General features: G+C 38.6%; 1 protein-coding gene across 1 annotated transcript in view; it reads right to left on the bottom strand.

The window, feature by feature from the left end:
- Positions 1 to 12,004, bottom strand: part of LOC137295691 (uncharacterized) — a 73,104-nt gene extending 61,100 nt beyond the window's left edge. Inside the window, exon 1 of the mRNA XM_067827175.1 lies at positions 10,309 to 12,004. Coding sequence (XP_067683276.1) covers positions 10,309 to 12,004 — 1,696 coding nt within the window. The remainder of the gene's footprint in view (positions 1 to 10,308) is intronic.
- Positions 12,005 to 20,850: the final 8,846 nt, after the last annotated feature.

The following is a 20,850-nucleotide window of genomic DNA, read 5'->3' as shown; positions in this document are numbered from 1 at the left end:
CATATTATCCTGGAAACAATTGCCTTCTACCATCAGTGTCTATGCCACTGGAGCCAAATGGTCCAATCTTGGTTTAAAAGGAGGACAGTGTGTTCCTGCTGCCTAGTCAAGATTGAGAATCAATTTGTTGATTACACAAGGGAAAACGTTCATGGAAAATACAGGCGGGTGACTGACCAAACATATTCCATTCCCGCCTACTACGGACTGTACCATCATTGCTTTTCATTTTGCAGAATCAGGCATGAAATAATGCTGAGCTCTATTTATCTGATGACCATACTTGGGGAGGAGGGGAATTGATGCTCTTGATGTCATTCACTGGATTGTCTGGTCCAGTCACAGTCAACACGGTCATATACCTGGAATTTGGCTATATATGTACGTGCATGAATGTACATACTAAGTGAATGCTTTGCTCCCATTCCCACCTTTTAAATCAGTAATGATCAAGAAGAAAAACACCATTATCATCTATTTGTAAATTAAGGTTGATATACTTCCACTAACGTTGACACAGCATTAATAAAAGCAAACAACTCTCAATATAGAACAACATGGTACATGTGTGCTGTTCACAGCCAAAGAAATGAATGTACTGTTTGCACTATAATGACAGCTGCATTGATTACGATTAAACCGAGCTACATGACATTTTTTTAAATTGAAATACAAGCTAATTCAGATAAAAGTATATTGACTGTCTAAATGATCAACATATATCCTGCAAACCTTTGTTGGTGTAATACAAGTACGCGGACATAAACGCAATAATGAGACTAAACAATATCATAGAATTTAATGTCGCGTTCAGTACTATTGCACTATATGAATTGTGCCTTCATATGTGTATGTTGCTGTTTGCACTAGTCTAAAGTAATGCTTGTTTTGTAGTGCTAAAACACTGTTTAACGAGGACACCCTAATCAGACACAGTAAACTATGAGTCTATAGAGTCGATGAAACTATGTGTAAATATGTCTTATTTTGTCCCGTCAAAGCCGAGAGCAGGATAAACAACACGGACCATCCTTGAACGTCTTTGGTTTGACGGACGAGGGTGATTGGGCCACAACCTTCTCCTCTGCTAAAACGAACCAGACCATGGCTAAAAGGGAATGCAAATGTAATGGAAGACTCTTTGAAATAAGAGTCTGCAACCACTTAGGACTTAAAAGTTAGCAGAATACAGAAAAAGACGAAGAGTTGTGAATCTTATTCAAATCACTAGAATATCTACATCAAGTTGGCTGACATCATCTGCTGATTTGACTTTCACAAAGCAGCTTTGAAGTGTTTCAGCAGACAAGAGCTATTGTTGTCATTTGAGTCCCATTTCTTGTGCTTTAAGCCTGTGCAAAGTAACTCTGCAGAGATGTCACACATCTCCAAACCTTGATAACATAACCACTTTTAGGAGGATGTCTAGTGTTTATGTGTCCTTAAATTACAGCCATCGATTATCTAACCTTTTGATCACTTCTCCTTTGACAATTTGTAATGTGGAAGCAAAAGCATGGAATGGACCACATTGACAGGACTAATATCTTCCTCTTACGGAGGAAGGAGTTTTCACTTAGAGAACATGTAATAAAACATCAACGTAGGATGGTGACTGCATGCTGGGTCTGCTAATGGAATTTTCAATTTTAAACATTCCTTCTAAAAACATGTTTGATATCAAAGACCTGAATATTATTTCCTTTTGCAAAACTTGCCAAAAAAAAGTAAAAATAATCAACCCTTCTTAATGGAAAAACATGTTTCCTTCAGTTGCACATGGAGATATGAAAACATGGAATGTTGTTCCAAGTACAATCGACAGATACAGACTACACCAGATGGCAGGATATGATGAAATTAGACTAAACGAGGGTCATCTGATCATGGTTGCTGTATAATTATGTTTGTTTGTTTAACATCACACTCAGCAAGATTCCAGCAATATTTCCAAGATCTGTAATGGAGACTGGACCAGACAATCCAGTGATCAGCAGTATTAGCATCAATCTAACCCCTGGGATATGGTGCCAACCAAGTGAGCAAGTCTGACCACCTGACCCCATTATTGTCCCCTTAGAACAAGCATGGCATGCTGAAGACCGATTCTAAATTGGATCTTCACATGCTTGCTGTAAATCAAGGAGAGTTGTTACATGGCTGATTACTTTACACATGATTTCACTGAATTTAATGTAATATTGAACTAAATTAGGAATCAACTATTAAGATAGGTAAAAACATCAGTCAAGATATACAATGAACACATTATAACCAGATTAAGTACATATTAGATTTTGATTTGTTCAGAACGTATATCTGTGGATATGTGCAAAGATGCACATAGTAATGACATGATCTGGTAAAATATTACAATTCATAACTGTATACATGTGTGCAACTTAAACTATATATGGATATTATTTTGGCAAAATGCTTTTGTCCTTCCAGTCACAGTATTGTTCTGTGACAACACAAATGTATCGTCAGTGTGAGTTTCAAGACAAAACGTCCCTAGGAAAGCTTGTCAGAGTACATGTAGGTGGTTTTGTTTTGTTTTTAACTCAATCTGACTTAGCTAAAATATGGCAAACAGTAAATTATAATGTTGTACAATGTAACAAATTTGGATTGTCTTTATATATAAGTATATCAATGGCATCTGTTCGTGTTTACAACAATGTTCCAAATATATGATCACACAATGGCACAGTGTTAAAATGACACTGATGAAAGCCAACTTAAAGGATAATCAGAGAATTATCCATGATTCTAAAATGAGTGGCTGTGAAAATTGTTGGAAACTTTAATGTTTCATTTCTGAAGCTCTTACTTTCTGAAATCAAAAGGCACTACTCTATATATTTCATTATAAGACTGCACTCAAAGCAATAACATGTGCAATGATATCTAACTTTATGATCTGTTCCTTGTTGAACACAGCACTCAGCAATATTCCACCTATTTCGTGCTGGTCTGTACATAATGGAGTCCACACAATCCTGTGACCAACAGCATGAACATTGATCTACGCAGTTTGGATACGATGACAAGCGTAAACCAAGTCAGCAAGGATGACCACCTGATCACATTTGTCACCTCTTACGACAAGCATGGGTTGCTGAAGACCAATTCTCAATGGATCTTCATGGGTAAAATATATACACATAACTAACAATTACAACCTCTCCCTTTGATTTGTCAATGAAATTGAGATAATTTTCACAAAGCCATTAAATTAGCTGTTTGTTGTATATATTGACATAAATTAGGAAAATCAGTTCCATTTTCAGAATGACATTTGACACAGACTTGGGGCCGGACACTGACCTCTGATCAGGTTCAGACCGATCTCGATAACATTTACTAACTGACTTCAAGTACAATCATTACCAGCTTGCTGAAATAAGCAGTCGTTACAACATCCCCCTCATCTATACATTGTTTATCTGCCGTCTTGTGTAACCAGTGGAAGGTTTAGGAATATCTGCAAAGCTTCACTACAGGGTCTGCAGTGTATTTCTAGGTGTCTGAAGCTATTTTTGTAAAACCTTTTGTAAAAACATGTTGACTGCAACTCCTGACAATTTAAACACAGATTTTACATGGTAGTAATTTCTTGGGCTGCAACAAATTTACTATGCGGCAAATTTGCATGTCATGAATATTGGGTATTGAACATGAATAATAGATACAATAACATATCAGCAGTTGATGAAATATTCATGCTATTCCTTATATTCAATGAAACAATAATGAGATAATTTCTTTGAGATGTTTTGACCATGTTGACAGCCTTAATTTTTCAGGACAATGACAAGTGGCCACATTAGTGTCAAATCAAATATTCAACACTGTTGACTGTTATCTTGCTTAGCTTAGATATATTCCATTTTACAAATCTCACTTAAGAAATTAAACCCAAATTCAAGAAAAAAAATCCCCTTTTTAAAACATTCATGAATGGATGATGACAATAAATGGAATACAAAACTGAATTCATGAATGGATATAACTCGATTTACAAAATACACAAAAGACTCATGGCAGCTCTCGCAGTTTCACTGAAGGCACTGTCTTGTTTTAAAACTGCTAACCATTAATGATTCTTGGGGTGCTGGGGCCACACATTTTCAATATGATATTCTTTTGTATCATTACCTCATTTGAAAAGTATCATTCGGATATTTTGTACAATTATCACTATTTTCTTTGAGTAGCATTTTCAGAAGCTGGAGAGTCACACGAGGACAAAATTTATGGATGAACAACTTCTCAATCCAAGTGATGTGACATGTATATACAGATTCATACCTGCTTGATTAATGATACAAGAATCTGTATCAAAACCTAACATCGCCTGGAGGAGTTGATTCATAAAATTTGTCCTTATCTAACATACCTGCTTAGCAATGATACAAGAATCTGTATCAAAACCTAACATCTCCTGGAGGAGTTGATTCATAAAATTTGTCCTTATCTAACATACCTGCTTAGCAATGATACAAGAATCTGTACCAAAACCTAACATCTCCTGGAGGAGTTGATTCATAAAATTTGTCCTTATCTAACATACCTGCTTAGCAATGATACAAGAATCTGTATCAAAACCTAACATCGCCTGGAGGAGTTGATTCATAAAGTTTGTCCTTATCTAACATATCTGCTTAGCAATGATACAAGAATCTGTATCAAAACCTAACATCTCCTGGAGGAGTTGATTCATAACGTTTGTCCTTATCTAACATACCTGCTTAGCAATGATACAAGAATCTGTATCAAAACCTAACATCGCCTGGAGGAGTTGATTCATAAAGTTTGTCCTTATCTAACATATCTGCTTAGCAATGATACAAGAATCTGTATCAAAACCTAACATCGCCTGGAGGAGTTGATTCATAACGTTTGTCCTTATCTAACATACCTGCTTAGCAATGATACAAGAATCAGTATCAAAACCTAACATCGCCTGGAGGAGTTGATTCATAACGTTTGTCCTTATCTAACATACCTGCTTAGCAATGATACAAGAATCTGTATCAAAACCTAACATCGCCTGGAGGAGTTGATTCATAACGTTTGTCCTTATCTAACATACCTGCTTAGCAATGATACAAGAATCTGTATCAAAACCTAACATCGCCTGGAGGAGTTGATTCATAACGTTTGTCCTTATCTAACATACCTGCTTAGCAATGATACAAGAATCTGTATCAAAACCTAACATCGCCTGGAGGAGTTGATTCATAACGTTTGTCCTTATCTAACATACCTGCTTAGCAATGATACAAGAATCTGTATCAAAACGTAACATTGCCTGGAGGAGTTGATTCATAACGTTTGTCCTTATCTAACATACCTGCTTAGCAATGATACAAAAATCTGTATCAAAACCTAACATTGCCTGGAGGAGTTGATTCATAACGTTTGTCCTTATCTAACATACCTGCTTAGCAATGATACAAGAATCTGTATCAAAACCTAACATCTCCTGGAGGAGTTGATTCATAAAATTTGTCCTTATCTAACATACCTGCTTAGCAATGATACAAGAATCTGTATCAAACTGCTGCATCACTGAATAAAGAAGTTCATCCATAAAGTTTGTCCTTATCCTACCATCACTATCCCAGAAAACATACCAATCTGAAATAATGCATACCCAAGTTCTCTTTCTGCAGCATTGAAACACTGTACATGTATCACATTCAGTAATCTTTAAACACCTGACAGCATCGGAAACACTTTGGATTACGAAAATTATTCTATGGCATTATGAACCCATTACTCACTCATTCCACAAACCTCACCGATTTTTATCAATAAACAGCTCATAACTCAGAGCAAAGGCCCCTTCACCAAACAGCCATCTTTGTTATTCAATGTTAAATCATTCCTGAAAACAGTATTTGAAATGATGTATACTTCAATACGAGTCATGGCAACATAATGATGACCAAAACAAATATATCCAAACAGTCAATGACCTACAATCATTTCTCTGGTGCAAACAAACACAACGACTCAGAAGTAATGATTTCTTGTACAAAACACATGAATGGCTTGAACCATGTTAAACACTGACAAATCAACAAATTATTTTTGAAATTAATAAGTTGTCAATTCAAACTAATTCTCTCGTGCAGAAGCAAGCAGGTCTTTGGATGAAGAACGGAATAATTACATGTTACAGTTATTTCACGTAATGATTATGTTGTGCTGTAATTTGCAAAAAGAAGTCTGTCTTGTTGAAAGCCTAACGTTTAATTGTTGATGATCGATAATGATTGATCGGCACGCATGAGTGTGTGATTGTGAGGAAATGATTGTACACTTCATGGAATTATTGACCCGATAGATCGGCAACTCCTGTCATCTTGGTGTGAACAGAAACATTATGACACATCGATATTGAACATTTTTTTTTTAATGTCGCGATGGTTTGGCTTGAATGAAGGCATATTAGATTGAAAAGGTGTTTGTTGCATATGTTTTCATGAAATGAGTTCATGAGTGAGTTCTGTAATGAATGAATGAGGTGAGGTGAGATGAAGTTTAAACATCATAGTTTAGAAAATTTCACTCAGATGACAACATGCATGTGTGTGCATGTGTGGCTGCTTGTATTAGCCCAGACTAAGAGCTGTTTTCACAGTGCTAGCTGACTGAGAGACAATGATGCAGTTAAGCATGACTTCCCCCTCAAACACATTATGCCGACTCCAAGTCAACCTGTCCTTGTACCCATTAATGCCAAGCAGGGACCAACAAGTACCACATCTTAAGGTCTTTGGCTTGATGCGGGGGTGAGAGAATGGGTAGGTGAGTGAGTGAGTGAGTAGGTGGGTGTGTGGACGAGTGACTGAGTGGGTGGGTGGGTGGGTGTATGAGTGTGTGAGTAAGTAAATGATTGGGTGGGTGGGTGGGTGAGCTAGTGAATGAGAGTGACAGAAAAGAAAAATTATTCCCCACTGCCTGTTTTACAAAAATACTTTTTGAAAATATTCCTTACATACAAAAGTCACAAACACACAAACAATTTTGAACATGAAAAAAACTTTAATGCACAAATGATTTCAAAAATATATATTTGAATATTCAGATATAGAAAAATGTTTCATCATAGGCATTAAATGGGAACCTAAATTTGCAATAATCCTCAAAATAATAACATTTCATGGTTTATTCAAAACACACACTTTTAATACATTAAGGCTTTCATTACAATATTCTAAATCACCAAAGTACTAAACAATATGTACTTTGTTAAAAAAAATTCTCTTTCCAAGCAACGTTTGATCTAAATACCATACAATCTAAGACAAACTTTGTGGCATCTAAGTACCAACGTAAACACGACATAACCTCAACAATCAATCTACATTAACCTGAAATAACAGTGTCTACACCTCCTATTTACCTCTTTATTTAATATGCCTAGGCAGTGCCTAATTACATACAGCTAATGGGTTAAAACAACAGACAACACATGCCTGCTGGTTAGCCTCAAGAATCAATGGATAGGTGATTCTCATCCAGTTTGTACAGCCTAAGGTTTGAAAAAACATTCTTGCAAATGTAAATCCCCAAAATGGTTGATTTATCAATCTTTCATCATCATCATCATCATCATCATCATCATCATTGTCAATTAAACATTCTTGTTCACCTTGATCACTTCCTGAGAAGTCTCTGTATGCATATTAAGTGAGTGTGTGCATGTATTTATAAACTACATATATTTATGATGTTCATATAAATAAATGAGCATGTAATGTCAAAATCCCATCAAAGTCCCTCGTTTGGTCAACAAGGCATAGCTACCCTTAAACTCCATGAAAGTATTGTCAAGCTCAATGGATGGGATCCACAAACTGCTATCCAGACTCTCTGAAATACCACTCACCAAGCAGGATGATTGGTCATGATTCACCTACTTGGCAAATTCTGATTTGAATGGCACACATGAAATGCATTGCAAGTGCCCTTTGACATACTTGAATACAAAGTGTATTGCTAAATATACTACTTTAAAAACTTCTTTTAAAAATTTATCATTCACATTTCATGTAGGTGCACATCTTATAAAAGTTTGAAAAGCAATAAAAAAAAACTAACAGCTTGAAAATCAACAGACATCAAACATCAATCACATGTCCTTATCGGTTTAAATGTATACAGTTCCATGAAATTCCAATAGTCATAAATTGTGTTTAAACATGAAATGATGTCAATGATCTGCTCTAACAGAAAACTTGTTACTTTCACAAATGCAGGGCAGCACATTTGATATCATCACTTTTAGCCATCATATAAATTTTACTAAATCACAGAAAACCTAAAAGTCCAATTGCAACCCGATATGATATCAAATATTGCACACCTCACACAAAAAAGAGAAGTACATAAAAGCTATGATTTCAGTTACAACTTCAGTTGCAACAACAGGTCTTAAATATAGCACAACTCCTATAAAAAGAAGTACTACTGAAATCTACAAGTCCAATTGCAACTCTTGTCAATAGAACAGGTCTTAATGATGGCATATCTCTCACTAAAAGAAATACCAATGAAAAACTATAAGTCCAATCACAACTCAAGCCAGTACAACATGTCTTAAATATAGGACACTTTTCATAGAGAGAAATACTCTTAGCTTTCTCTTAACACAAACATATCGAAATGCTGTCACGTTGGGTGGCTGTACATTGAGTAGATTATGTCTCATATTGGCCATTTTCATTTCTGACTTTAAAACTTTTAATCATAACCGTCTCATGATTATTGATCCGTCTTGAAAAGGACTTCATCATGAAGCAGTGACCTTAACTTTTTACAGAACCAGTTCAAGAAGACTGCATGTTGTTGATGGTATGCTGGTGATGACATTTATATGTATTCATTTCAATCAATAATTTTTTAAAATATTTTAAAAAACATACATACTGCAATTAGATTTGATACGTTTTAATCTTTTTTCTTAAGACTGATTAAATGTATGTCACAGTCATGAAACTATAACCAAAATCTTGTCTTTTCTTACAGTCTGTAACAGAACAATTTTACCTTCATAAGCAACTAAAAGAAATTCATTTCAATTCCCTCATCAGACAAATAGACCAACAAGGTACAACTGCCCAAGAAACATTTACCAGGCTGAAACGTCAAGTCAAATAAATCATCAAAAGAAAAATAACACTCACAATTCAAAACAAGAGTGAGTGAGGGAAATATGTTTTATCCCCATTTGACCAGTATTAGAATTGGGACACTAGAAATGGGTTTCAAACATCCATCTGGAGAATCTAAACTGCCTCTTCTTCATGATGAGCTAACACTTTAACCACTTTAACCTTCTAAACTCATTTTGATTCAATGAAATGAAAATTGTTTATGTCTCACTAGGAATTTTGTTGCCATTAAAAATGACTTTATTAAAACCATATTAGCAAGATAATGAAAAAACTTTTTTTCATGCTTTCAAACAAAATATCAAAAAAAAGATTCTCTACACTTACACTTCCCACCTATTGTCAACATAATTAATCAGACATATCTTCTGACCCACATTATATATTCTTATTAAGCTTCCATCCCCAAGAGAAAACAGAAAATTAACCAACAAACACTTTCAACCATAAAGCCAAAAAACAATTAACCAGCTCACACCACCAATAATAATAGCCACCAGAGAAATAACCAACACTTGTTTGCAAAGTTATCAAAATATTCATTAGTCACTTCCTACTAACACAACTGATCATCAACACAATTTCCAAGTCCAGACAGTGAAATAAATGGAAAATTAAAGAGACTATCACTTCCAACATAATAATGACAGAAAGTTAACTCTATCTACACCTGTAACCAATAAATAGTCACAGGAACAGACTATGGATGACACAAAGCATCCATCGAGATCGGCACTCGTTCACCTAAACATGAAGAGTCACCACACACCATTTGTTAAAGGCCCCTAATTTTACATAAATACCAGCACAGGTCTGCCTGGAGACATTTATCTGCAAATATCTACAAAAAAAACCAAAACCCTGTGTAGATTTGTACTTGTCTGGTAATCACTCTGTGGGGAAATGATTCCTATAGGGGGTTGGGGATTTGAGAGGGGATAAGCAATGTTTTTTCACGTTCTCTGATCTATATTATCTGTTCACAGGATAACCTACTACTTAAGCCAGTCTCATATTACCATTACAAGTGTGTCCCAGATGTGACTAATGGCTCCTTTGAACATCATGAAAGGATGTAAGGAACTATTTTTATGACAGTTTCACAGACAATTCTTACCATTGATAAAATCCCTGTGCACGTATGCAATGTCGCACTCCGAAACAACATCATCTGTCTTCTCAACTTCTTCAGCTTTCAATTCAGTTTCCATGACAACAGGAATGCCTTCCTTGCATGTCAGAGAACAATCACTTGCGGTCATCATAGGTGCATGGGGCACCTCCAGCCTACGAATACAGTTTCCAGTTTCGTCAGCAGCCTCAGAAGTACTTTGGTTCTCCCCAACTGATGTCTCAGAGGTCACCATATTTACATTTTCATTACAACCAAGTGAGCACTGGCTTACACGTGGAACAGAAAGGGTAATCTCGTTTGTCACAGATTTAATCAAGTTCCTTCCTTCTCCCAATCTCTTATGTGGGTTAAAATTGGCACCAGTGATATCAGGGATCCATCTTTGAGTCTTACAAGAGGAACAAGACTGGGACATGTTTCTGGTTTTATCACTGACAGTGTGATTATGCTTGGCTTTGATGCTATCACCAGGTTCAACTATCGCAAGACTGCTGGCACGGACGGCGTATGGTTGATGGCTGATTTGTGGTAGCTGGCCTGCCTTGTCAATGGAGGATGATAAATCGTCTCCATAAAAGTCAATCTCGCTCCCATCTCTTGAATCTTGTCTGGTATGTGCATGAGTTTCAGTGAAGTCACCCAGTCCAGAGATCCTCTGATCCCAAGACTCATCTGTTGTGTGAGAATAGGAACAAAAGGCAAGCTTTCGTTGAACACTTTCAATATGAGATCTGTCTGAAATTGCACTTGCTCCAGCTGAGGGTGACTGAGAATCTTTGAAGTAAACTTCATTACATGAACATGAAGTAGATTTGCAATCCATTTCTATACATAACACATCAGCACTTTCTGCCCTTGCAATGCAATTTAAAGGAGGGGCAATACAATCAGACCGATTTTTCACCACTTTGGCCAATAAGTCTGCATTACCAACTCTATTCCTTAACTGAACATCTTGTTTCTGTGATGAAGACTTATCTATTTCATCATGACGTATAGAACCTGGTGAAGAATGGCTTTCGGAACTCCCTTTTCCAAACGAAGTATTTGGTGAAAATAAGTATGTCTCCTCTTGAACTGCTAAAGTTGCTTTCGGAAGTGTAATTGTGAAATCATCCAGTTCGTCTATGGTGGCTTTCGGTGCACGTATTTGTGTCGTCTGATTGTCAAATTGTCCTGAAGAGACAATTCTGGCGTGAAATTCCGAACACGGTAAGGACACACTCTCATTAAATTCACTTTTCTCCGATCTAAACTGATAAGGTACGGGCGACACATCCGCGCATACAATCTGTTGGAAGCTTGGTGTCGTCTGCTCTCCAGAAGCGTCCACGCATGGTAATACCGGAGCACTTTCCGAACGCTGTATGACAACCTTCGGCTCGATTTCACACTTTTCAATTTCCAAAGTTGATCCATCGCTTGACAGTCTCACAGTTATTTTAGATGTCTTGTACCCAGGGGAGTTATAAGTCGCAGTTGTCGTTGAAAAGTCACTGAACTCCGTCGACGGTTGACAAGCAGCCAGCGATGTAGAATTTTTCACCTGTGTCGGGAAACCGCCTGGTCTCACTCTCCTAGAAAACTTCCCCGATCCGAAATGGCCTCCAAATCCACCTCCCATCGCCTCTGCCGCTCGGATTTTACTTGAGGCATGCTTACTTGGGCGGCATCCCATTCCACTACCCCAACCAACGCAGGATGGGGATGGTTTGATACACTGAGGCTAGCAGCCGACGCTTAGCCATCGGTAGATACAGACATATCGATTCGTTGACAGCCGCACTACTTTCCTAACCACAAATGACGACCGACTGAGTGCTTAGGATTGATTCTCAACTCTGCTTCTCTGATTTAGAATTTCAAGACTCAAACGCCGTAGACAACTCTTTTAAATCTGCTACTTCTTCTTAATAATAATTACGGAAGATTCGATTTCAACAAAGGGAAAACGACGACGCTGGGTCTCTTCCTAATGTGGATAGACAGCTGTTTCAAGGCAGCTTATGGATTTTGAGTTAAGGGGGTTCGGGCATCTTGTTCCAGCCTTTGTATAAAGAACGGAATGTCTATGGCAAATGGGGTGTGGCATTGAATCATAGTTGAGAAAACTATAAGAGGATAGGAAGGATACGACCTATCCGATTTTAGTGCAGAGTTATGCAGTAGTATTGAACCGACGGGTTCACATGTATGTTTCCCATGCATAACATCACCAGGTTAAAGAAAGAATTGTAGGAAGTTTCGACATTTATGTGTAACTCTCTCCTGCCGACTCAGTCCAGTAGACGTGTTTACATTTGTCATTTTGCTTTCGAAACCATGGTTAATGTAGAGGCTATGACTTAACCAACGGTGCCATTACATGGTAAACGGATGAAATGGTTCGTGTTTAAAACACATGGTGCATAATCTTCAGCTTTCTCATGGAATCCTTAATGTATTCCATGTGTTCGGTCAGACAATCTGGTGACTAACATGGACATCGATCCAAACAGGGATAATCTACAACTCTGTTAGAGTCTCCCTGATCCAAACAAGTCGCACTACACCGTCTATTTGCTTGCCTCTTGTGAACACAATAGGTTGTTGCGGACACGTGAAGATAGGAGTTAGACTTATTGGTCTTCAGCAACCCACGCTTTTGGAAAGAGGCTACTAAAGGGATCGTTTGGTCAGGTCCGCCGAATTGGTTAACACATGCCAACGTATGCTATTTGTGCAGATCATGATGCCACTGTAAGATATCATTTATTGTTCACTCCCATTTTGGTAGATCTATTGATGACAAAACATCATAACAGGTCGAATCTGCGATTTCAGTCTGGGTGACAGCATCCTAGTACGCATAAGGGACGCAACTTAGCAAGGTGACCGACTGCCATCGGTGTATCGACATCAACTGAAATATTAAGGATCTGTTTTATTTAATTTCTGTTTTGAGGCAAAGTACCCTTTTGTACAAAGTATCCTTTTGTACAAAGTACCCTTATCGTTATCGCAGTCCGCAGTCATGTTTATAGGCATGGGAGTTAAGATCACAGCGCGAAGATAATTTTGAAATCTTGAAAAAGGAAACCACCACTAGAAAACAGTCTGAACAAGAAGGATGAAAATATTCCATGGATAACACATGTAACCAGGGAGCCTATATAGAGTTATAGAGTATCCCTGATGTAACATATGCAGAGCGAGTCAAATGGCCATTGACACTCACGAGTCCAAAGAGAGCGGGTAGAAATGAAGTGTGCAACACACCAGCTCTGATTTTTCCACGACATGGAACAAAGTCCGTGATGATGCAGGTTAGAAATGGTATTGAATAACCCATGTTTGTCGTAATAGACGACTAACGGGACCGGGTGGTCAGACTCGCCGACTCGATTATTTACAGACCACCATCACATAGCTGAAATATTGCAAAGTGCGACCTTAAATAATAAACAAACAAAACAAACCCAAACATGCCTGACACAAACTAAAGTCAATGTTGTTTTACCTTTTACTGTCGTACTGTAACGCTTCAAAGGGACTGTTATGCATTTTAGCTGGCACAATCAGGCTAGTCGTTAGGAAAATGAAACCAGTGGGTTTTTGAAAGACAGGCGGACGAAATCGCTTATTTAGCAATCCAAGCCTATATAGAGCCCCTTTTTTCAGACGCTACAACCGGTCTATACTTTTCCAAAGACTGAAGATCCTCGGAGAGTTATGCCCGCTTTGTGAAAAGTATCCCAGATCCTCGACTGAGCTCTCGGATTGTGCAATACGGGACAGGGACAGACTATTTTGGTATGGATTTGAGAATTCTGTTCCAAATATAAACGAGCGAAAAAGGCAGGCTTTAAGTGTGTGCTCTTCACGGCACAATCACTGCGGTCGAATAATACATGTTTTTGTTGATTGTTGTTCAACGCCGCAATCCAGCTATATTCCATAAGCTTGATCTACGCAAAGCCCTCTGTGCTGCATTTAAGTTTAATGTACATGTATATAATTTTGTAAGAATCAGTGTTAACTGTGAGGGGCGGTGAGGTAGCCTCACTGTTAAAGCGCCCGCCATTCACGCCCAAGACATGGGTTGGATTCCCCACGTGGGTAGAGTATGAAGCCCATTTCTGGTGTCCCCCGCCGTGATATTGCTGGAATGTTGCTAAAGCGGCGTAAAACCATACTCACTCACTATCTGTTAACTATGCTGCATAATAATAACGATGTCACATGACTAGGATGTTCATGAAACCGGAACTGTCTCAATATATGAAATGGTGTTCGCAATATGGCCTTTATTTATACTCATGTAGAAAAAAACCAAGTATGTGGACCTGGGTCTGCTGACTTAAAGACACTACAGCTGCACGAGCAATACAGCTACATCTCTGGAAATGATCCCGACAGCTCCAATAAACTAAATGTCCAAATCAAATCATCCAAATGTGCTTTGTGACCAGTAGAAATGTTAAAAACTCAACTGCTAATAGACAGCAAACTTTAAACAGGGGACAGCTAGTAAGCTGACAAAGTTTATGACAAAGGGCCGCTAAGTGGCGCGCTTGGGCTGGCTATTGTGTGGCATTGCTCAGGGTGATTGTAAGCTGAGAGAAAGGGGTTAGAGAAACTGGAGAGTGAAGTATACAGTGTTTAAAAATATGCTAAACTGAATATTTAATTCAGTTAAAACTAAAGAATAAAACGCAGAATATTGACAAATATTTCATCCTGTCACATTCAGTTTGTGGTCACCGTGCAACAAGGGAAGTGACTCATGGTTACGGCTGGGTGAGTAGCATAGATAGAACAGCGACTGCTGACGCCAACCTCTCAAACACGTCAACCGTGATAGCACGGTGAATTTGGCAACGTTGGAAATCTTGAAACCTGTAGCTATCCAAGGTTGCATGACTTGAGAACAGGGCCTTTTAGGGGCGTTTCCTTGGTAACCATGCAATTTATGAAAGACCCCCTGCTACATATAAATGGATAAATCATCATGGTGTATAAATATTGCATCGTTTTGAAAGTACAAGTGTTGCTGTGAAAATGTAAAACGACATCCTTAGGGTCTTAGTGTTTCGTTTGTGCATAATGTTTCTTGAAGTATTACCTCGCATCGAAACTGAATACATGTACATTACACGTTGAGCACGATCTATTTGACAGACTTATGTTTTGTGTTTGGCTAGCTGGAGACTGCCACTGGTTTATAAGCTCTTAGCTCAACGTAAGTCGTAAGTCAGTGTTAAGGTGTCGAAGTTAAGATCATCTTGGCTCACGGACAAATCCCCAAACTGGTATGCAGAATTTCTGCAATTGTCAGCCGTCTTGACTTAACACAATATGTGACTCATCTCAATTTCCGCTCAAGACCAGCTACACCCACGGCCCTTCAATCTGTATGGAAGGGTTTTGAATAGAAATTCAAATACAAACCGTCTTGTTATTATTTTCGTTTTTCACAGTTGGACAGGTCATTTGAAGCCAAGGCTCCGTTAATGATGTTATTAAGCCGGTGATGTTGTCATTGATGTTGTTCCGATAAAGTTGTCTCATCTGTTATCTGTTATCTGTTTTCGTTGCTTTCAGCTTGTTCGGAGACTACAAGAAGTGTTTGCGTTAGCGCTACCTCTAAGATGATGATATTAACGCTACAAGTGATGACGCTACTCTCCATTACTGCTGTTCTTTCCAGTCCCTGGATTCATGTACGGTGCCAACACTTCCACAAGTATTTCAGTTAGTGCTACCTATAAAGTGATGATGCTATGGCTACAAGTGATGACGCTACTCTACTGTTAATGTTGTTGTTTCTAGTCCCAGTAATTCCTAAACCGATGCCAACAGTTCCACGGGTGTTTGCGTTAGTTCTAGCATTCTTGCATTATGCTCGGCAGGTCATGTCGCGTGACTTAAAGCACGTACATTTTGCATATGTTAACGGTGTCAGTACCGGTGTAGGGCAGAGGGGTTTTCAATGGCAGAAGAATTATAAAGCCTCATACCAAATTGGAAACGGATAGCACATATAGTTTTAAAGTAAAGTTACCAAACACCGTCCTGAAACAGTTTCTGCCAGACTATAGTCCCAGTAATTCCTATACCAATGCCAACAGTTCCACAGCTGTTTGCATTAGTGCTACCTGTACAGTGATGGTGCCACCGCTTGAAGTGATGATGCTACTCTCCTGTTACTGTTATTGTTTCTAGTCCCAGTACCACAGCTGTTCGTCTTAGAGCTACTTCGACACTGACGATGCTGTAAATCTTGTCGTCGTATCTTCTAGTTCGACTAATGTTTTGTTCGTTTGTGAAACTCGACTGTCAGTAAATGATCGAGTCTGGACCAGACAATTCAGTGATGAACATTATAACGATCGATCTTCTCAACTGGGATACGGTGACACGTGCCATTCAAGTCAGCGTGCCTGTCCACCCGATCCCGTTAGTCGCCTCTTCAACATCTAGCACTACTTCTTCTATTGCACCAACAACTACCTCTATCACCGATGAAGCCCTTGTTACTTCTGTGGCCTACGTTGCCGATGCTATCGACGCAGTATGTAATGGAAGATGTAGACACGCAGTCAGTATCACCTTAATTACTTTACAGATCACTTTCAGAGACAAGACTATCATTTTTATGCAAAACCTGGCATCACTCGACATACAGTCTATTTGGTCTCACCATATGCGTGCAGCTGTATAATTCATGTCAAGGTTTCATTATTGTTCTATCTTCATATCATTACTTGCGTTGACTGCGTCCTTGGAATTTTATGTACACTAGCGCTATAGAATTTCTGTTTTGTAACAAATTTCTTCCTACCTAAAGTCTTCCATATATACTACAGTTATAAGTTTCACTACACAATCGGTTGGTTGGTATACTGTTTAACGCCACACACAGCACTTTTCCAGCTATAAAAATATAATATTTGTAAATACATGTAAATGAGTCTGGACCAGACAGTCCTGTGATCAAAAGCATGAGCATCGATCTACCCAAGTGGGATGCTATGACATTTGTTCATCAAGTCAGCGGACGTGACCACCCCATCCCGTTAGTCGCCTCTTACGACAAGAACGGATTGCTGAAGACTAGTTCTAACCCGGATGTTCACTGGTCCACTGCAGAATAGACGTAGCTAACAAGGCGTGTTGTCACGTTTACCTTGGCTTCTCCAAATGTTGTTGTTTGGGCTACCAAAGACCTGAGACGTGTAGCACGTATGCTTTGGCCACGTAAGGGTCGTCTCATTTATCATTGTTCCTACGGCCTCTAGTCTCGCCGTTGGCATTGACACCTTGTCTACTCCGAAAAGAGCTACTACAGTTTCGTTGCTACATCCACCAAACTGGCGGCTAAAGTTTTAACGGGTTAGGATTTAGCATTGTTATTTTGGCTGCTGCAAAGGGTCGTGACATTTAGCATTGTTACTTTGGCTACTGCAAAGGGTCGTGACATTTAGCATTGTTACTTTGGCTACTGCAAAGGTTCGTCACAATTAGCATTGTTACTTTGGCTGCTGCAAAGGGTTGTCACATTAGCACTGGTACTTTGGCTACTGAAAAGAGTCGTCACATGTAGCATTGTGACATTGGCTACTGCAAAGGGTCGTCACATGTAGCATTGTTACTTTGGTTACTACACAGGGTCGTAACATTAGCACTGGTACTTTGGCTACTGCAAAGAGTCGTCACATGTGGCATTGTTACAATGGCTGTCTCAATAGGACTGTCACGTGTAGCATTGTCATATACGCTACTGCGTATTCCAAAGCCACGGTCCTCACAGGTAGCACTGTCAAATGTCTACTCCCATTGCTTCAGCTTCTAAAACATGTTTTACCTCTGCCACCACAATTGCTAGTGCTAAAATCACCACGTCCACAATTTTCACAGCTACTACAAGTTGCTACGTGTTGTGCGACAAATTTATACTTCTACTGACACCACTGTTGCTGCTACAACATGTTGTACGACTAACCATACTTCCCAGCTACTGCCATAAGTGCTGTTGTGGTGCTGTTTTTGCTGCCTCCATTACTGTCGGTGCTCCTTTTGCTGCAACAAGTTGTACAGTTAATCATACGTTCCTGTTGTTTGTTGTACTAATTATAGTTCCACTGATACTGATACCACTGCTGTTGCTACTACAAGTTGTACGACTAATCATACCTACACTGATACAACTGCTGCAACTACAAGTTGTGCAACTTATCATATTTCCACTGATACCACTGCTGCTGCTAAACCTGTTATTTGTACAAATATTTACACTTTACCTATACCATTGTGTCTGATGGTGATATTAAGAAACATTTCTTTTCCTTTTCAAGTTTAGTTGTGGATAGCAATTCGCGTAATGTTCTTCAGATTCATTGGAAAATGTCCCTTCGTTACCCATTATAACTAAAAGTCCGACTCCTCGTTCACCAAGCCGATCTCTGGATCAGACCACAATGATAACACACACTCTTAATGGCGTCTTTACAAGTCAACGTGTTGATAATGTTTTCAGTAACGAGTCCCAAATGTCTTTAAATTTGTCTAGACAGAATATTAACCTTGTCTGAATTTAACGCTCTGACAAGGTGTGTGGGCTTGATCTTTCGTCAAGATGGAAAAAAACTTTGAAACACATCAGCTCTGCAGTCAAGACAAACAAACTGATTATGATCATGTGACATACTAATCGTGACTTATACGCCACTCCTTGTGTAAGCTACGTTTAAGATGTATAAGACATCGCGTCTGTTTATTGATTGAGACATAAGAATAAATCCTACAGTTTGATGTAGATGTGTGTGGGCGTGTTGCAACTAAAATGAAACGCATGTAATACTACATCCTGAGTTTGTACAAATCAATAAAAACGTGAATATGAAGAGATGAAGATGTGTACTACATAAATACACCCTTCGGTCTGCGTCACACGCCTTTGAATAAATTCCAAACAGACTCATGTTAGCGTCCATAACATCTTTGAGAAGGAAAACGATTGTTGTTGGAAGACGGGACGTACCAAATGATTGTCAACATCTAACCTAGATGTCAGATAAATGCTGGTTGTAGTCATGTTTATGGACAATACTCTGTAAGCTCTTGCACATTATTTCTAAAGCTATCGATCTTCCTGTCATGATTTAACATGATTAAAAGTCGCAGCATCTATTTAATTGCATCGAGGGAGCACTACTCATTGAAACGCCCGTAAAATATACCAAATGGCATGGAAACTCTCGGCGCTTTTAATATTGCCAGTAATTTGAAATATTGAAAACATTTTCTACTGTCAATATGCTTCGGGAAAATGAACGTTTGTGCACCCCAGATAAGATTTAATATTTCTGTTATTCTACTATAAGAGTAATAGATGTATTAATTGTTTCATGCCACGATCTTCTAGATTATTTAACGGATTCTTTGCCGATTCTAAAGCGCAAGTCCTATTGAAGCTTAATTCATTGTTTTATCTGTCTCTTATTGCTGTCTTAATTCTGTTTCTACTTCATTTCATGTATAGCCTTTTAATTAAGTAATTTCTTTTCGTTTATATTTCCCTAAAAAGTGGAACATATTAATGATGGAAAATGTCGAATATTTAAATATCATTGTGTATAATAAATAAGCTTGAGTTGTGTTGTACAAAACAACCTTGGCGTTAACACTATATTAAGTCTGTGTTAAGGTGTGGGAGTTAGACTGACTGTAGTTCGAAGATGGCACTCTACGGCGAGACCCTGGTACATATATGAGCAAATCAAATATAATCGTAGTTATTTCTTGGCTAAAAAGTTTCAAAGGCACTGTTTACTATATACATATATCATACAGTCTAAGTTATTAAGCTCATGTAGCCTTGTCAACTGCCAAATGTTTATGAATGTTTATGGATTAATCGTAAATTGTCATTCGGGTTGTCATTCATGAGGGCGGTGGGATAGTGCAAGCTGCCATAACCGGCATCTGTCCAGTCGGGCAAGTTGTCAACACCAGCATAACGTCTCAGGCCTACCTTGTACATTGATCTTGTACATTTATCATCAGCTTTACAATCCAGCACGCTGTCTTAACCGGACTATTTCTTCAGTCCCGATGAGTGCCGGTTTAGACAACTTCCACTGTAGTTAAAGCGAAACTGTCACGAAGACCGGTGTTCGATTCCCCACATGAGTACAATGCGTGAAGCCCATTTCTGGTGCCCCTGTCGTGATATTGCAGGAATATTGCTAAAGGCGGCGCGAAACTAAACTTACGCTCTATTAAATGAATTGACTTCATATGGAGGATAGTATATACCATCTGCTCAGAGAGAAAGGACTGTGAGTCGATGTCGATCCCTGGTCGTAGTGTACCATATGGCGTTAAAAGCAGCTACATGTTGTTACCCTGACTGGCCTACTTTGGAATAAACCAAGATCTGTTCTGCTTGCATTTTTTCCGGCTGTGTCTGTCTTCATTCACGTTTAACTGCGCTATGAAACTTCGATGAGACAGCACACCAGTACTCAGTCTAGTCTTCAG

This window comes from Haliotis asinina, chromosome 9, assembly GCF_037392515.1.
Source record: "Haliotis asinina isolate JCU_RB_2024 chromosome 9, JCU_Hal_asi_v2, whole genome shotgun sequence".
NCBI classification, from domain to species: domain Eukaryota; kingdom Metazoa; phylum Mollusca; class Gastropoda; order Lepetellida; family Haliotidae; genus Haliotis; species Haliotis asinina.
The sequence above is the reverse complement of the archived record's forward strand: the minus strand, read 5'-3'. Positions and strand labels throughout refer to the sequence as shown.